Source organism: Pongo pygmaeus, chromosome 19 (assembly GCF_028885625.2).
Source record: "Pongo pygmaeus isolate AG05252 chromosome 19, NHGRI_mPonPyg2-v2.0_pri, whole genome shotgun sequence".
In the NCBI taxonomy this organism is placed as follows: Eukaryota; Metazoa; Chordata; class Mammalia; order Primates; family Hominidae; genus Pongo; species Pongo pygmaeus.
In genome coordinates this window covers 93,851,918-93,869,310 of record NC_072392.2, presented here as the reverse complement: position 1 = coordinate 93,869,310, position 17,393 = coordinate 93,851,918, and the positions used below count along the sequence as shown (strand labels likewise).

The 17,393-nt window shown below is 61.9% G+C and overlaps 2 protein-coding genes across 5 annotated transcripts in view; one reads left to right on the top strand and one right to left on the bottom strand.

The window, feature by feature from the left end:
• The window catches only part of RECQL5 (RecQ like helicase 5), a 40,433-nt gene extending 36,412 nt beyond the window's left edge, over positions 1–4,021 (top strand). For 2 of the 4 annotated variants that reach the window (XM_054455835.2, XM_054455834.2), the window contains 9 exons: positions 46–104; positions 191–264; positions 607–700; positions 1,042–1,176; positions 1,409–1,947; positions 2,119–2,209; positions 2,440–2,664; positions 3,184–3,253; positions 3,354–4,021. In XM_054455835.2, the coding sequence (XP_054311810.1) occupies positions 46–104; positions 191–264; positions 607–700; positions 1,042–1,176; positions 1,409–1,947; positions 2,119–2,209; positions 2,440–2,664; positions 3,184–3,253; positions 3,354–3,454 (1,388 nt within the window). In that variant the 3' untranslated portion in view covers positions 3,455–4,021. Of the gene's footprint in view, positions 1–45; positions 105–190; positions 265–606; positions 701–1,041; positions 1,177–1,408; positions 1,948–2,055; positions 2,210–2,439; positions 2,665–3,183; positions 3,254–3,353 lie in introns of all 4 variants that reach the window. The other 2 variants (XM_054455832.2, XM_054455831.2) reach the window with 1 other exon arrangement.
• A 75-nt stretch (positions 4,022–4,096) lies between these two features.
• Positions 4,097–17,393, bottom strand: part of MYO15B (myosin XVB) — a 39,634-nt gene continuing 26,337 nt past the window's right edge. Inside the window, 36 exon segments of the mRNA XM_054455830.2 lie at positions 4,097–4,468; positions 4,653–4,793; positions 4,904–5,037; positions 5,221–5,354; positions 5,646–5,761; positions 5,969–6,114; positions 6,246–6,342; positions 6,438–6,515; positions 6,616–6,710; positions 6,822–6,937; positions 7,029–7,102; positions 8,824–8,900; positions 9,317–9,386; positions 9,479–9,542; positions 9,710–9,849; positions 10,245–10,414; positions 10,524–10,635; positions 10,861–11,002; positions 11,082–11,200; positions 11,409–11,527; positions 11,667–11,742; positions 12,700–12,759; positions 12,963–13,075; positions 13,637–13,856; positions 13,980–14,067; positions 14,156–14,417; positions 14,497–14,625; positions 14,790–14,868; positions 15,046–15,237; positions 15,330–15,436; positions 15,601–15,699; positions 15,907–15,988; positions 16,100–16,176; positions 16,266–16,366; positions 16,589–16,750; positions 17,238–17,310. Coding sequence (XP_054311805.2) covers positions 4,391–4,468; positions 4,653–4,793; positions 4,904–5,037; positions 5,221–5,354; positions 5,646–5,761; positions 5,969–6,114; positions 6,246–6,342; positions 6,438–6,515; positions 6,616–6,710; positions 6,822–6,937; positions 7,029–7,102; positions 8,824–8,900; positions 9,317–9,386; positions 9,479–9,542; positions 9,710–9,849; positions 10,245–10,414; positions 10,524–10,635; positions 10,861–11,002; positions 11,082–11,200; positions 11,409–11,527; positions 11,667–11,742; positions 12,700–12,759; positions 12,963–13,075; positions 13,637–13,856; positions 13,980–14,067; positions 14,156–14,417; positions 14,497–14,625; positions 14,790–14,868; positions 15,046–15,237; positions 15,330–15,436; positions 15,601–15,699; positions 15,907–15,988; positions 16,100–16,176; positions 16,266–16,366; positions 16,589–16,750; positions 17,238–17,310 — 4,142 coding nt within the window. The 3' untranslated portion in view covers positions 4,097–4,390.

Sequence of the window (17,393 nt, the reverse complement as noted above, 5' to 3'; positions counted from 1 at the left end):
CAGAAGGTGGAGTGAAAGGACCAAGGACTACCACCCCCCCCACAGATGAGAACTGTCCCCTGAAAGAGGCTTCTAGCAGGAGGATCCCCAGGCTGACTGTGAAGGTAAGAGACGGGCAGCTCCTCAGCCACCCCCTAGGGCCCTCCTCCAGCCGCGAGGCCATGTGACCAGTCTCACTCTCCTGTGCCAGGCACGGGAGCACTGCCTGGGGCTTCTGGAGGAGGCACTGAGCAGTAACCGCCAGTCAACACGTACCACAGATGAGTGAGTTCCACGATCATTGGGTTGAGGAGCCCTCCAAGCTCTCGTTCCCTTGGAGACTGCAGGACTCTGTCAACCCTGGCCTGTTTGGGCCACCTCTCCCCAGATTGTACCTCTCCTACTCCAGGGGACTGCCCCTACAACCCCACCAGGGCCAGGCATGGCTACAACTTAGGTGCTGCCAGCAGCTGCTGAGGGACAGTAAGCCACAGGGTGCCCAGAGAGTCCTAATCAGAATCCCTGTGCCCAAGGCCTACCCCACCAGGCCTCGAATCCCACAGGAGCTCAGCAGGGAGAAGCCCAGGCCCACCTGATAACCTTGTGCCTGTTACCTTGCACCCACAGAGCTGACCTCCGGGCCAAGGCTGTGGAGCTGGAACATGAGACATTCCGGAACGCCAAGGTGGCCAACCTCTACAAGGCCAGCGTGCTGAAGAAGGTGGGCCTGGTGCAGGTGGACCAAGGGTCGTTGCGGGGTCCCCTCCATACTCTGAGGCAGAAGCTGTCTGCCAGCTCTCTGGGCATAGGCAGCCCAGAACTCACCCTCCCCAGCCCACCCCAGAGACAGTTTATGGGGGTAGAGCTCCATTCTCCACTGGCCAGAAGTGTTTCTAGCCAACCCTGTGAGGATGGGAGGCCTAAAACTTGCCCAGTGGTCAGTTGCCTGCGGCCGCTGGCCACAGAAACCCACTTCTAGTGCCTAGTGGAAAAGGAGGGCTGGGTGGGGCATGTCAGGAGGAGCTGGTGGGTGCCACAGTCTCCCTGCCTATCCCTGCCCAGGTGGCCGATATCCACAGAGCCTCCAAGGATGGGCAGCCCTATGATGTGGGAGGCAGTGCCAAGAGCTGCAGTGCCCAAGCTGAGCCCCCGGAGCCCAATGAGTATGACATCCCACCAGCCTCCCATGTGTACTCGGTGAGCTGTGGCCCAGTGCCCTCCAGACCTGTGACCAGGAAAGGCTCCACTTCCCCTCTGCCCTCAGGGGTGCACCTCTTGCCAAGGCCTGGCTCCCCAGCAGGGTCCTGCCTGCCTGTTCCCTCCCACACTCCTGAGAGCCCTGTCCTAATGTGAGTGACTGGTCCAGCCAGCGGTGCCCTCGAGGGGGCCTGGTGGGCTGAACCTCCTCTCCTCCTGCTCACATTTACAGCTCAAACCCAAGCGGGTGGGAGCTGGTTTCCCCAAAGGCTCCTGCCCGTTCCAGACGGCCACGGAACTGATGGAGACAACTCGGATCAGGGAGCAAGCCCCCCAGCCCGAGCGGGGAGGCGAGCACGAGCCCCCGTGCCGGCCCTGTGGCCTCCTGGATGAGGATGGGAGTGAGCCCCTCCCTGGGCCCAGAGGGGAGGTCCCTGGAGGCAGCGCTCACTATGGGGAGCCCTCCCCTGAGAAGAAGGCAAAAAGTTCCTCTGGGGGCATTTCCCTTGCCAAGGGCCGGGCTAGCAAGAAACAGCAGCTCCTAGCCGCAGCGGCCCACAAGGATTCTCAGAGCATCGCCCGCTTCTGCCAAAGGGTGGAAAGCGCACCTCTGCTGGCATCAGCCCCAGAGGCAGAAGGTGCCTGCCCCTCCTGTGAGGGGGTTCAGGGACCCCCGATGGCTCCAGAGAAGTACACAGGGGAGGACGATGGAGCTGGGGGACATTCGCCTGCCCCTCCCCAGACTGAGGAGTGCCTCAGGGAGAGGCCAAGGTAAGGGTACAGGTAGTCATAGAATCTTCTGGAATCCACACGGCAGTATCCCCTTTGCTCACTGGGCGTCTGAAGCTCAGAGCTCACCCCTAAGATGGGCTCTCCTAGGCCTCCTGGGATGAAGGAGCCACCCGGACCCAGAGCTGTGACGCCTGCTCTTCCCTCCACCAGCACCTGCCCACCCAGAGACCAGGGCACCCCTGAAGTCCAGCCCACCCCTGCAAAGGACACATGGAAGGGCAAGAGGCCTCGATCCCAGCAGGTGCCGGCAGGGATGAGGCTGTTGGGGAGGAGAGAAGGGCTGTGGGCAAGGCCAGGAGCTGTTGTGCCCTGCTCAAGGGGTCAGGGAAAATCAGCGCTTCTTTCCACACCCGGTGGCAGATGGGCTGGGCTGGAGGGAGGCAGCTGGTGTGGGGACCCCGTCTTCTGGAGGAGGGGAGCAGGCCAGTGGAAGGGAGCTCAGGAGTGACCCTCTGCTGTGGCCCTTCTCAGGAGAACCCAGAGAGCCAGCCTCAGAAGAGGCCGCGCCCCTCAGCCAAGCCCTCCGTCGTAGCTGAGGTCAAGGGCAGCGTCTCAGCCAGCGATCAGGGCACCTCGAATCCCACTGCTCAAGACCCCTTCCAGCTCTCAGCTCCTGGCGTCTCCTTGAAGGAGGCTGCAAATGTTGTGGTCAAGTGCCTGACCCCTTTCTACAAGGAGGGCAAGTTTGCTTCCAAGGTAGGGGGAGTGGGTGGGCTCTGCCTTCTCCCAGGCCTGGGGTATGTGGGTGTAGTGGGGGGCGGAAGGCAGGGAGTGTGAGCCCCAGAACACAGTGGGCCTAGGGCCAGCCTCACGCCCGTCCTCCCTGGGGCCTGCCTTGCCCTTGGGTCATGGCTGTGGGCTGCTCTGGGGGTCAGGGCAGGGTCCTGCTCTCTCTTTTTTTTTATCTGTCGCCCAGGCTGGAGTGCAGTGGCGCGATTTCGGCTCACTGCAACCTCTGCCTCCCGGGTTCACGCCATTCTCCTGCCTCAGCCTCTCAAGTAGCTGGGACTACAGGCGCCCGCCACCACGCCCGGCTAATTTTTGGTATTTTTAGTAGAGTCAGGGTTTCACCGTGTTAGCCAGGATGGTCTCGATCTCCTGACCTTGTGATCCGCCTGCCTCGGCCTCCCAAAGTGCTGGGATTACAGGTGTGAGCCACCGCGCCTGGCCACCAAGGGTCCTGCTCTCTGCTTCTCTTCTCCCTCTCCCTTCCAGGAGTTGTTTAAAGGCTTTGCCCGCCACCTCTCACACTTGCTGACTCAGAAGACCTCTCCTGGAAGGAGCGGTGAGTGCTGGCATTGCCAGGGCCAGGAGGCACTTGGGAGGGTGGTCTACAGGGAGGAGGCTAACGCTCACCTCCTCATGCCCCCACCCTGAATCTGTAGTGAAAGAAGAGGCCCAGAACCTCATCAGGCACTTCTTCCATGGCCGGGCCCGGTGTGAGAGCGAAGCTGACTGGCATGGCCTGTGTGGCCCCCAGAGATGACCAACTGCTGGTTGGGCAGGGCCCGCGTTCTCCCCCAGATTCTAGCATGGGTCATCCTGGGCCTCGCCTGCTGATGCCAGGGCCATCGTCTTTTCTCAGTCCTTCTCCCTTCCAACCATACTTGGCTTTGGGGATGACCCCAGACACCCCCTGAATCCAGGTCAGAGGTCAGCCCACCTTTCTTTCTGCTTGCAAAGCCTATAGACCCTTCTCAGAGCGGCCCACATGGCTGGGTTTTCTGGGACACCTCCAGGACAGAAGGTGGAGGGTGGTGGAGCTGCTGCTGGAAGAAGGGGAAGGAAGAGCGGCCCCTCCCCGAGTTTTAAGTCAGGATAAGGCCCATCGTCCAAGGTATTAGAACCTACTCAGGGGAACCGCAGATCCTCCACCCACTCCCGCATCCATTACGATGCCAGCTTCCAGCCTTGCCCAGGTCAGAGCTGCGGCAGAGGAGAGGCAGCCAGGCCCTGTTCCTGCTCAGCTCCTGCTCAGGAAGGCCAGGCCTGACTGAGATGTTTGGGAGAGGAATAAAGTTGTGTTGTTGTGGCGCATGCACGCGTGCACACAGCCCTTTTCTCCAGGGAGTTTTATTTCCTCAGCAGCTGTTTCTCCCATGCCTGGGCTTGTGCTAATGTGGGGCCTGGGTGGAGCCTGGGGCCGGGTGGGCATCTCCCTCAGACTGGGCAACCTCAGGTGCCCCAGCCGAGTTCCTGCAGCCCCCTTTGGCCCCAGGCCATCCTGGAGAGGGTCTGGCTGTTTTCTTTGCCTGCTAGTGACGTGATAGCAGCCCCTGCCTCATGGCCTGCATGTGGGCCAGCTGGGCTGTGCTGAGGCAGGTTCTGGAACAGTGATCTGACAGCATCCAAGGCAGACCATCTGGGTGAGACTTGGGCCGGGGGAGGCCTCATCCTCATCTCTCCCCAGCCTGCACTCCTCTCAGTTGATGCTGGGCCACTCAGTGCAAGAGGCACTGCTGTCTATCAGGAAGACAGTGGTGTATAGCAGCTCCTGGGCCTGCGCAGAAAAAGGCCTGTTACAAGAGGGCTCGCCAGCCAGGCCCTCGCCTCTGCCCCGGCCCACAGCACTCCGGAGCAGTGGGCCTCGGCCTGGGCCTGGGCCTGGGCTCCCACTGCACACCATGCTGGGGCAAGGCCCTCACATCCACCTTCCCAAGGTGGCCACAGGCCTGGCCACTCACCTGTGGCAGCTCAAACCAGATGGTCTGGGGGTTGTCAGCTGAGCCATAGTTGACTTCCAGGCCAGGGGGCCCCTTCTCCTCCAGAGGGCTTAGCAGGTGGAGCCGCTGCAGGCTCTTCAGGGCAATGCGGCAGTACAGGCTCTGGGGGCAGCAGAGAGCAGGGCTGGTCTCCTCTCCGGGGAGGGGTCATTGTGGGTGATGGAATGGCCCGAGGGTCCCTAGGCCAGTGCTGGGGCAAGAACTGTGCCCACCTGGGAGCTGGGGTCCATGAGGATGAGATGCTGGCGGTTGAGCCCCAGGAGAGCGGGTCCAGACAGGGCCTGTATGCTCACTCGCAGCACCCCGTAGATGGTGTAGCCGAAGAGGGGCAGCTGGCTCACGGCCTCTGCGGGTGGAGAGGGTGCAGGCAGGAAATCTGACTGCTGGGGCCCTGGAACCTGCTCTGCTTGGTACCCCAGGTCAGCTGAGAGGGACAGGGCAGGTGCAGACCCCTCCTCACCCCTCTACCTGCATTCCTTCCCTCCTGGCCTCCAGCCCCCACCCAGCGGTCCCCTAGCCCCAGACCCACCAATGAAGCTGATCTGTGCTTCCTGGGGGCTGTGTCCTTCCAGCTGTTTCAGCTCCTGACCCACCAGGTTCTTGATGGAGGCCGTGTTCACCTGCCGTTGCAGGGGCTTTGGCACATAAGCTAGCAGGTCCTGCCTAGGATGCGTGGCTGGGGTCAGTTTGGCCCCTGACCACCTGGTACAGGGCTGGGCATACAGCATGTGCCAAATAACCAGTGCCTATTGTGGGCAAGACTAGACATCCATACACATGAACGAGGTGAGGGTCCTGCACCAAGAGGAGCTCGGGGTGGGGTGGAGAGGACAGATGTCCACAGGCCCCGCTGCTCCCGGCCAGTCCAGTTAGGGCAATGAAGGGTACCAGTCAAATGGCCTTGACCTTAGAGCTAAGGGGAGGGGCTTAGGGGCGGGAGGTGCCTCCACTCACTCTGAGGGGGTATTCCTGTTGGCCTTGCTGAGGTGCTGCAGGGCGGCCAGCCTGGCGAGCTGTGCGTCCGCCTTGGCGCTGACTGGCAGCTTCCCCTGAAGGTAGTCCCAGAGCACCTGTGTGGGGAGCATGGTGAGGAGGGCAGCGGTGGTCCAAAGCCCCCCATCAGTTGGTGGCTCTAAAGGCTCAAGCCTACTTTTGCCACTGTCACCCCCCAGCCACCACAGACCCACACCCTTGTGGGGAGGGAATGCTTGGAGGTTACCCAGGCAGGAAGCCGCACCCTCAAACTGCAGCAGCAGCTCGGAGGCAGGCAGGCTGACCTGGCTGTAGTGGGTGCTGATGTAGGTGGAGTTATCAAAGTGCAGTGGGGTCTCCCAGTGGAGCCGCCGGCTGTGCAGGCTCACGTCCTGGTCCACTACCACACTGTTGAGGTATTCGGCGGGCTGCAGGGGCCGCACCAGCTGGCCTGCGTGGGGAGCCTAGGTCCACTGCTGCTCAGACCACACACACCCCGCCCTGCCACCCCAGCAGAAACCAAACCACCTCACCCCTGGGCAGGGGAGTGGCCCCACCGTGAGGCTCTGTCCCCAAGCTTACTTTTCTCTTTGATGAGGAAGAGGGCGAATTCCTGTACTTCCTGAGGCTCCGTGATACCCATTTGCCAGCACAGCTCCTCCTGCACTTCAGCTGCCACCTGGGCATGTGGACAGGCTATGATCAGGGGGAGGGAGGCTGGGGGACCCAGAACTGATGCCCAAGGCCGCCTCCCTTGGTGGCCCCCAAGCTCACTGTGAAAGTCTGGATATTCGTCCTATAATCCACACCCCCCGGCAGGTGGATAAGAAGCAGGCGAATGGCTTGTCCTTTCTGCCAAGGCAGGTTGCAGGGTCAGTCGGCCAGTGGTCTCCTGTAGGAGACACTTGCCACCCCAGGGTGTCCCACAATGCCCATCCGCCACCCCCAGTACCAGGAAAGCCTTCATTTCGCCTGGTGGGGGCATCCGTCGGCGCCCCCCATATTTGACTGTGCGCTGGAGGTGCTCCTGGCTGCTCCGGGCCAGCTCTGCAGAGAAGCCAGGCTGGGGTTATGAGGTGGCCAGGCCTCCCCAAGCCCACCAAGTTCCCAGTCCTAGAAACCCCTGCCCCTCCTCCATCTCCCCCCTCCCACGGGCACCTTGGCTGGGGCCTGAATCCTGCAGGAACTTGGTCAGGTAGGGCATCAGCCTGGTCGACGGGGGGAAGAAGCCTGTGAGAAGGCTGAGGAAGCTCCAGCCTCGAGTGCAGTGTTCCCTGCAGAGCAGAGAGCTCGGGCTTCAGGCCAGCCAGGCCACGGTGCCCAGCTGCCCCCAGAAGCCACCCCACCCCGCCGGTCCCCACTCACGGCCGGGGGTGTCCCGTGACCTGCTTGATAACCTGGCAGTAAATCTCATCCCTTAGCTTCTCCTGCTGGCACAACTGTGGGGACAGGAAGGGCAGGTGGGGTGAGGGATGGGAGCGGTGACCCTGGGGTCTGAAGCCCTGGAGAAATCCTGCTAGGCCATGGGCTGGGGCTGGGGCTGGGTCAAGATGTCTCCCTCAGCTTAAGAGCATCACTGCACTGGCTACTCAGCCACTTTCTTCGCTGCTCCCCTGTCTCCCTCTGTCACACAGGCTGGAATGCAATGGCATGATCTCAGCTCACTGCAATCTGTTTCCCAGGTTCAAGCAATTCTCCTGCCTCAGCCTCCTGAGTACTACAGGTGTGTGCCACCATGCCCAGCTAATTTTTGTATTTTTAGCAGAGATGGGGTTTCACTATGTTGGCCAGGTTTAATCTCGAACTCCTGACCTCAGGTGATCCACCCGCCTTGGCCTCCCAAAGTGCTGGGATTACAGATGTGGGCCTCCGTGCCCGGCCTTTTCATTTATTTATTTTATTTTTTGAGACAGTCTTGCCCTGTCGCCCAGGCTGGAGTGCAGTGGTGCCATCTCAGCTCACTGCAACCTCCACCCTCTTGGGTTCAAGCGATTCTCCTGCCTCAACCTTCCGAGTACTACAGGTGTGTGCCACCATGCCCAGCTAATTTTTGTGTTTCTAGTAGAGACAGGGTTTCACCATGTTGACCAGGCTGGCCTGCAACTCCTACCTCAGGTGATCCACCTGCCTCGGCCTCCCGAAGTGCTGGGATTACAGGCGTGAGCCACCGCGCCTGGCCCCTGCTTATCTGATCTCTTAGTCATCTCCGCCGGCTCCACCTCAACTCCTTGGCCTGTGAGCGGTGCTGTGCCCTTGAACCTCTCTCTGTCTGCCCTTCTCCCCGTGGCCTCAGCTGGTCCCATTTGATGACTCCTGGTGCCTGCCTCCAGCCTTCTCCCTTGAACCCCAGACTCCTCCACTGGGAAGTCTGGGATTTCAGACCTCACGTGTCCAAAACAGATTTCCTCCACCAGCCAAGACCTGCTCCTTGAAGACAATAGTTGTCCTCCTTCCCGTAGCCCACATGCGATTGGTCAGCACACTCTGCTGGCTCAATCTTCTGCTTCTCCCTTGCTGCCAGCACCATCCCTCACCTGGGACCACTGCGATAACTTCCTTTTGCTTTTAAACTTAGACCCCCCGAATCTCAAACAACAGCCGAGTGACCCTGTGAAATGTAAGCCGAGTCTCTCTCCAGAATCCTCTGGTGGTTTCCCATCTCTCCAAAAATCAGAGGCCAACGATGGCTACAATGATGGCTATAAGGCCTGTGGTGGCCTGGACCCACCATCCGCTCCCCATCTTCATCCTCCGTTCTCCCTGCTGCTCACTAGGCTCAGCCACACTGGCCTTCCGGTGCGTGATGGTGCCGAGGGTTCCCCCCACATCTGAACTGTTGCCTGCCCTTCTCTGTCACCCCGTGCTCACTCCTTCCCTCCCTGTAGGAAGGCCCTGCCACAAAGCCTTCTCCACTGCAGCAGCCCCTTCCCTGCATTCTTACTGTCTAGTGACCTCTCACTCCCAGACACATAAGTTATCTCATCGTAAGCACTGCAGAGACTTAGCCTGTTGGCTTCACAGCCACGCCCCCTGCACACAATGGGTGCTCAGTAAATACTTTGGAACGATTTCAAGGACAGTGACCAAGAGAAGGGGATCTCCTTCAGGCCCAGACAGGAGGACAGGCACAGGTGCTGGGGGTCACACAGCCCAGGCTTACCTTCAGCAGTTCATAGAGCAGATCCATCTCATCCTTGCCCCGGGGCTTGGACTGGTCACCCATAAACCGCATCAGGGCTGCAGGCAGGATAAGAAACAGGGCACACAGCTGGGGCTGTGCTGGGGCTAGCCCCGGCTCATGCTGTTGCTGTGCAGGGCCTTCACCTGCCATCTGATGCCTCACTCTCACAATGCCAGCCAGGGCAGCTGGTTGCAGCTCGACTCATGGGGAAACAGGCTCCTGGGTATCCAAGGCCCCACACAGCATCTTCTGGACCCATGGACTGCCTTCCAACCCCAGACTCCACACAACCCATAACCCTTGAGTGGGAGTAGAAGTGGGTGAGGGCCCTGGGGTCCAGGAACCACCAGTGAGCTTCCCAGAGTTGGCAGACTGGGACGGAGCCAGGCAGAGCTCAAGGACATAAAGGGACCAGACACCCAGGTTCATGGCACGGCAGACATGGGGACGCAGGATGCCTGTGGCCACTCACCCAGGAAGCTGGCCACTGCCAGCTTGCTCACATCATCACTGAGGCTGAGGAGCGACTCCTGGATGGGAGCCTGTGGCCAAAGAGAGGAGGCCATGGGTCTGGGGGCCCGCGGAGGTCAGAGGGGAGATCTACAGGCCAGACCCCTCCCTGCCTCTCTCCCACCTTGGTGTACTGCACCAGGCTGTCCGTGTCCTTCCCTGCGGCACCTCCATCTGTCTGGTCCAGCCTATGGGGGTGCAGAGGGAGACAGCCCAGCTTGTTTGGCCCTCCTGCCCTCATCCCAGCCAGCCAGGCAGGGAGAGTGCTAAGAGCACAGCCCAGTGGCTCTAAGCAGGGTGCTCCCTCGGGAAGGCTGAGGACAGACAGGCACAGGGGTTGGCCCAGTGCACTCACGAGGCCTGGGACTTCCGGAAGTAACGCAGGGCAAATTCCCGCATGGTGTAGTTGTGGGAGTCGGTGGACAGAGAGGCATAAGCCCCAGAGGAGGACTCCGAGTTGTCACTGTGTGCCTGGCTCCAAGGGTGGGCAGGGCGCTGGGAGCACAAGAAACCTGGTGCCACCTGAGTGTCCAGTGCCCTGTCCCAGGGGTCTTGTCCAGACCCCATCCCTCCCCAGCCAGACACCCAAGGAGCAAGACCAGAAGCCAGGAAAGTGAAGAGCTGTTTATTAAGCATCTGCTGGGGCAGCATTGAACTAAGTACCACGTGGGGCACAAGAGCAGCACCCAGCCCAGCCCCTGCCTGCAAGGAGTGCAGAGTCTTGCCGGAGAGACAAGGCGAGCCATCAGGAGGGGGCAGATGGGGCAGCCACAGGAGACGGACAGCAGGGTGGTCCTGCCACATGGCAGCCTCGGGAGTGGTCAAACCCCTTTCCTTCCTCAGTCTCAGGCAGGCCTTGCCTCTGGTTGTCCCTCTCCCATCTTCCTCACCTCTGAGGCCCTGTCCCACCGAGCCAGCCCTCGTTCCCCGTTGGGCAGCTGACCCTTGTGCCAGCCACTCCTCTGCTCCTTGGAGAAGGAAAAGTCGGGAGCGGCAGCCGGCTGCACTATGTCGGCAGGAAAGAGTCCGGAACGGCCCCCGGCAGAGCCAAACTGCCAGCCTGGAAGGCACCCAGGGATGTGGCTCACCCACTGGACCCTCTGCCCCCGGGAAGCCTCTGCCAAGTGGATGCCCTCCCTGTGTGAGCCCCTGCCGGCCTCGGGCGATACCTGGCTCCAGGGTGGCCACCGGCAGCAGCTTGATGAGGTCCCCACGGTGGAAGCTGAGGAGGCTGCAGTTGTCAGTGATGTAGCTGCGCAGGGCGATGACATAGCCGGAGTCCTGTGGGCAAGCAGGCGACGGCCTGGAGCAGTGAGTCTGCCTGTGCCTGCCTGTCCTGCCTGCCCACCTGCTCCCCCTGCTGGCCTCCCCCTCCACCTAGCACCCCAGACTTCCAGGGATTTGGCCCAAACTCCCAGCCCCTGCCCCCACAGGGAAGACGGACAGGGAGATGCAGCATCGGTGAGGGCTGTCTGCCCGGCCTCCCAACCCGTGCCCCACACTTACCTTCTTAAGCTCATTCAGGAACAGCTCAACCAGCGCCTCGATGGCCCTTGCCCGGGCTGTGTGCAGCACCAGCTGCTCGCTCTTCAGTGACAGCTCCAGGGTGGAGCTGCCCCGGCACTCCACGCCCAGCACCTCCGCGAAGCTGCGCAGGGATCGGGCATGAGCTGGGGTCACCTTGCCACCTGCCCCCACCTCTAGCCCAGGGTCATGAGCCAGCACACCTGTATGAGCAGAGAATCTTCAGTTGGTCGGGGCGGAGGCCGGGGCCTTGGGTCACCTTGAGCAGTCGTAGCCCGCGGTGGGACACGGCTAACAGCTGCACGTCGCTGCCACTCTCGCCCTACAGGAAGGTGGTGGGTCTCGGGCAGGCTCCTGGGTCCTGCTACTGCTCAAGATGCCCTGGAGCTGCCCAGGGCCAGTGGCTGGGCTTTGTCCTTCCCCTGGCGCCTGCCCCCCAGCTCTCCTGCTTGTGGAGGGTCTGTGCCCGTGCACCCCAGGATCCAGGCTGGGGGCCTGGCATCCCAACTCCCTACCCCAGCGCCACTGACCGAGACAGGAAAGAAGCGGGAGAAGTAATTGGCCCAGTTGTCCCGAGCGGCCACCACGATGCGCTTCTTGACGCTGTCTTCAGTAGTGGTGAGAGAATCCAGGTCCACCTCCAAGCCTCCTGTGGGCAGGAAGGACCCAGGCTGCCCTCTGCTCACACAGAGGGGGCTCTAGAGTTTGCTCCCATGCTGCTCCCTCCTTCAGGGCAGGCGCGGCCCCCAGCACTCAAGCTCCCAACTCCATGGCCCCTGGACCCATACCCAGCAGGTCTTTCATTTTCCGCCGCTCATCCTGGGAAATCCGGATACAGGACTCGGAGAAGGTGTCCCGCAGGATCTGGGGGCAGAACGAGGTGGTCACCACCAGGTCCTGAGACAGAGCCCACCCCCAGAGCAGCCATCGACATGCATGAAGGAAAAGCTGAGGAGGCCGATGGAGGGCGCCCTGGCCCCCGTGGCCTGTGTGCTCAGCAGAGGGCCTAGGTGGGGCAGGGAGGGATGGAGGGCTTGGGCCACCTCTATTCACACGTCTCACCTGTCCCCTCCCCTGCAACTGCCAGCCCTCCCTTTTCACTCACTGCCCAGAGACCCCATGGTAACTGCCCTTGGATCAGCCCAGATATAAGATTGTTCGGGGCAGGGGGCGGGTGCTACTGCAGAATTAGGGGGAACAGAGGCTCACTCCTGGGAGCATTCAGAGGTGGCAAAGTGACCACCATTTATTAAGTACCTACTGTGTGCTAGAGCCTGTGTTGTACACTGTACACACTTTGCCTTTAATCTTTATCTATGAAACTAGATGAATAATGGTCCCTACTTCTTGTTGTTGTTGAGACACAGTCTCGCTCTGTCACCCAGGCTGGAGTGTAGTGGCACAATCTCGGCTCACTAGAACCTCTGCCTCCCGGGTTCAAGCAATTCTCCTGCCTCAGCCTCCCGAGTAGCTGGGATTTCAGGTGCATGCCACCACGCCTGATTTTTGTATTTTTAGTAGAGACAGAGTTTCACCATGTTGGCCAGACTGGTCTCGAACTCCTGACCTCGTGATCCACCTGCCTTGGCCTCCCAAAGTGCTGGGATTACAGGCATGAGCCACCGCACCTGGCCATGGTCCCTACTTCTTAGGGATGTTGTGAAGATTCAATGAAGGCAGGTCTGGGCACACAGAAGTGCCCCCTAGTGCTGGCTGCCAACATGCCCTACATGGTGTTCACCTGGCCCAGCCATTAGACAAAGGGCACCAGGGATGCTGTCTCTGCAGATGTCTCAGGCTGGCAGGTGGGCCAGCTCTCACCTGCTCACAGAGGAGCCGCAGATAGTAGGGATGGCTGAAGTTCTCCCGTGGGTAGAACACCTGGAGGAGGGCACAGAAGGGCAAAGATCGGTAGGTCTGGTGCCTCTTCCCAGCCAGCCTCTGCCCTCCCAGGCCTGGAAAATCAGCCTTGAGATGGTGGGCTGTGGGGAGGGGATGCTGGGGTCCCAGGCTGGGACACACAAAGCCTGCTGCCTCCCTGCCAGCCCAAAGAGGCCAGGCCAAGGCCCCACCCTTATGCCCACCTCCTTGCGTAGGAACAACTTCCAGGGCGTGCCGGTGTAGGAGAAGCACACGCTGCCAGAGGGCGCGAGTAGCTGGGTGGAGACCCCCTGGTCCTCCATGGGCTGTGTCAAGCCTGGCAGAGAGGAGGGGGTGAGGAGCCTCCGGGAGGGGCTGCAGAGCCAAAGTGATGGGGGCACGGGAGGGAAGACTCTCATCCCCAAGAGCCTTCCAAGGGCCCGGCTCTCCCAACCTCCAGCTGCCTTACCCTTCCATGGTACCATCTCCTGCCTCCACTTCGGGCCCTAAACTTGCCCTGGCGTCCCTGAGGCTCGTGGGTCTTCTATGAGCGACCATGTCAGCCAGGGCCACCTCACAGAGCTGTCGGGTATGTGTCAGGGACAACACCCTGTGTGTGATGCCACTGACTTCCCCACAGAGCTGTCGGGTATGTGTCAAGGACAACACCCTGTGTGTGACAGCCTCTCAGTGACAGCCCCAAAGATGCCCAGGCCCTGCCCTGGGTAGGAACGCGGAAGCTGGGACTCCCTAGCTACGTATGGCTCCAAAGTCCAGAAGCCCGAACAGCTGGCCTCAGCCACGCAGAAATTCCTTCAGCCCTGGGCACTGAGAGTCTGTGCGAACCCTGCCTCTGCCCCAGTGAAGCCCACGGCGCAGGAGAAATGTGGTTCCTTACGACGACGCTCTGCTGAAAGGGTCCCTGGGTCCTCGGGCAGAGGCAGTGGTGGTGCTGGTGGAGGTGGGGGTGTCTGGGCAGTAGGCAGCTTCTGGCCAAACAGGTCCAGAAGGGGCCCCTGCTTTTCCTTGATGGAGCGAGAGGGCCCAAGCTGTAGTGGGGCCTTGGGTCGAGGAGCCACAGCTGGCGGGGGGCCCTTTCCTGGGCTGGGGGACAGCATCTGGGGGGATACAGAGAAAGTACACGGGCTAAGTCACAGCACAAGGCCAACTTCGCCCCAGAGAGCCTTGGGCTCCCCAGTGCAGCAGCACACACTCTGGGGGAGACAGGCTGGGGTGCTCACCGGCGGGGACGAGTGGGCACCGTTGATACCCAGCTTGGCCAGAGCCTCGTCCTTGGGGTCGATTTTCTTCAGGAAAGCTTTGCGAGGCCTCGTGGGAGAAGCCAGAGGTCACTAAGTTCCTAGGGTGAGTCCCCGAGGAGCGGGACAGCCCTGGCCACCTCCCCGTGGGGGCCCACCTGGATGGCTGCACGGGCACAGGCACGGGGCCTGGGCGGCTCTGGTACATGCGGATGATGTTGCCAATTTCCCTGCTGGGTTGTGGCCGCTTGGGCTTGGAGTCTGAGCTGTGCACCACGATCCCCCTGCCTTGTGCTGGCCCTTGGCCACGGCCCTTGGCCACTGTCTCCTTGGCTGGCTCAGCTTCAGCCTCTTTTGGAGCTTTGGCCCCACCTGGCTTCAATGGCTTCTTCACAATGGGGGGAGGAGGAGGGGACGGCACTGACCAGGAAAACAGGAAAGACCGTTAAACGCTGTGCAGAGCCACAGGAGCCCCAGGCCCTGCCCAGCTCCCCACAACCTGCTCTTGTTTCCACTTCTTGCTCCTCCTGCTCCTCCTGCTCCTCCTCCTCCTCCTCCTGCACCTCCCCCTGGGGGATGTGGACCTTGGCTGGGGGCTTCATCGTCCTCACTGTGATCTGCGGCTGCCCTGCAAGTGTCCAGATGGTCTTCAAAGTTACCCATACTGGCCCAGCTGGGCTCCTGGATGGGCTGCACCAACTTCGGGGAGCAGAGCACACCCCACCCTCCCTGGCCCAGGCTAGGGGCACTGCCCATGTTTCTGCACGGTCCTGCCACCCCAAGTGCCCTCACCCATCTTCTGGAAATAGTTCCGTTTCTGCTGGAAGCTCTTGGGCCGATAGGGCCTGTCTTCAGCCTCCTCAGAGATCTCCTGGCAGAAGCAGAAGTGAGTGGCAGCTCAGCCAGCCTGGGTGCCACACTCGCCACATCCCTCGGGTCCCGGGCCAGCAGCCTCTTCCCTGCGTCTGCCTACTCACCCTGCCCATGTCCCCTGCCCCTGCAGCCCCCACCCTCACACCCCTTCCTGAGAACACGGTCACCTCCTCACCCTCAGGCGGCCACCCTCTGCTTCCAGGTCACGCTGTGGCTTCTCCGGGGGTGTGGGGGGCTTCCTGAGCTTGGAGGTGACGGCTGAGGGTGAGGCCTGGGACGCAGCCTCGGAGGCCCGAGCCTGCCGCTGCCGCTGCTGTGTCTGCTGCTCCAGGGACAGGGTCATGGCCTGGGCTGTCATCTGCTGGGCCTGAAGCAGGAGGAGCAGCCAGTTCAGACCCTCATCCCCGAGCCACAGACCTCTCCTCCACCAGGTAGCCCCAGGGCCCTGCCAGCGCTCACCAGGATTAGCGCCTGCTGGTTGATAAAGTTCTGCTGCTGGACGGCCAGCTGCCCTGCGTCCAGGCTGGGAAGCAGCGGCTGCGGTGGCTGTGGCGGCACCACCATGGCTGTGAGGGCGGCAGGTGGCCAGAGCAGTGGGCACCATGGCCAGCCTTGAAGCTCGCTGCCCACTGTGCACTCGGGACTCCTAGCAGGACCCTCCCTCCTCCAGTCCCAGAGCTGGTGGCTGCTCTCCTGAGAAGGGACTCTGGTGCCCCCAGCCCAGACTTACCTGGCATGGCAGGGACTGTGCCCATCGCTGGCATCATGGGCATGGGTGCAGGGACCATGCCTGGCTGGTATCCAGGCATCTGAATCATTCCTGGGTACACTGAGGGAACACGCCCTCCCTGTCAGTCCCTGCCTGGGCCCACATGCCACCTCCCTCCAGCCCCAGGCACAGAGAAGAGCATCGGGTACCGGGGTGCTGGCCAGGGCATCAATCGGCATCAATCGCCACTGCCAGAGGGGTCCCAGGCCATGCCTGCCATGCTGCCAGGCCCGGAGGCCCTGGGTAAGGAATCAGCCCCTCACTCACCCATGGGGTAGCCCTGCTGCGTGGGCCCAATGGCGCCCCCTCCCTTCATGCGGCTGCTCAGAGCCCAGCTTTGTTCCAGATCCTGAAGGGGCAATGGTCACAGGTCAGAGCGAGAGCCCTGAGAAAAATGGAAGGGGCAGCAGAGGCCCCGGGGGGTTGGGGCAGGGGCATTCAGGGGCTGTGCCCGACTCACGCTGAGGCCGGAGGATATCACTGGCTGGAAGATCTGGTCCAGGAAGCCGTCCAGGCTCCCTGACCTCTGGACCTCCCCTGTGGGGCAGGGAGAGGGTTGGAGCCACGGCCCGGGGCGTGGGGCTTCCCATGCTCTGCCAACCTCCATGTGCCCACTCCAGCCTTACCTGTGTGGTCCCTGCTGGGCAGTGTTGAGGCTGGACCTGGAGGGAGTCCTGGGGGCAGTGAGGGAGCCTGGATGCCAGGTGCAAGGGGAATGGCCTCGGCTCTGCAGGAAACGGGATCCAGCTAAGGGAGTGGCCAAGGCTGAGGGTCACCCAGGCTGGGGCAAGAGGTAGAAGCTGCTGCGGGGGTCGCCCCATGGTTGGGAGGAGGCTGGGTGGGAGGGCTGGGCCTGTGGCAGCTCCTATAAACCCCTGAGTGTGGCAGGGTGGCGGTGGGGTTCCCCTGCAGGAGCAGGCCAGGGAGAGGGGTGCTGGGTGGCACCTACGAGCCAAGAGGAGTGATGGGGTAGCTGCGGGGACGAGCTGGGTCCCCCAGGTCCTCAGTCTGGCTGATCAGGTCCAGCACAAAGTCGCAGCCAGCCAAGTCCTGCCATGCGTCCCTGGAGTGCAGTGACACGGACCAGCCCCGGGGAGGCGCCTCCAGGCCTCTGGGTGGGAGGGGAGCAGTGAGGCAGGCGGCCGACACGGACCATCCCCGGGGAGGCGCCTCCAGGCCTCTGGGTGGGAGCGGAGCAGTGAGGCAGGCGGCCATCCAGAAGGGGCAGGGACTACAGGGTGGGCCAAGGGGGCAGAGGGCTGAGGAAGGGAGGGTGGCCCTGGATCCGCCTGGTCCGGGACCCAGGTTTGCTCAGCAGCGGGGACTGCTCCCCTCCTCACCTCACGGCCCTCCATTTCCACAAGGGCTCCAGCATGGGCATTTATTTTCTGACCTACTGAGTTAGAATCTGGGCCGTGGGAGCTCCCAAGCCCCTCATTCCTAATCTGCCCCTGGCTCCCCATCGCCATCTGCAGTCTGGCCCCTGCCCACCCCGGGGCACCTCCCCTCCCTGCCCCCGAGACTGGGCTTGGAGAAGGAGGAGAGTATAGGACAATGGTCACTTTGGCCACACTGTCCCCCATCCCTGGTCCCCATACCTGCTCTGCAGGATCCACCCAGCCAGCTGCTCCCCGGTGGTCCAAGACTCCACCTCGGCCGAGTAGCACTCCTCTGCAGGGGCGCAGGGGGCAGGGGCAAAAGTGAGGGACAGCAGGGTCCACCCTGACAGGAAGGGGCTGCTGTCCCCATGAGGG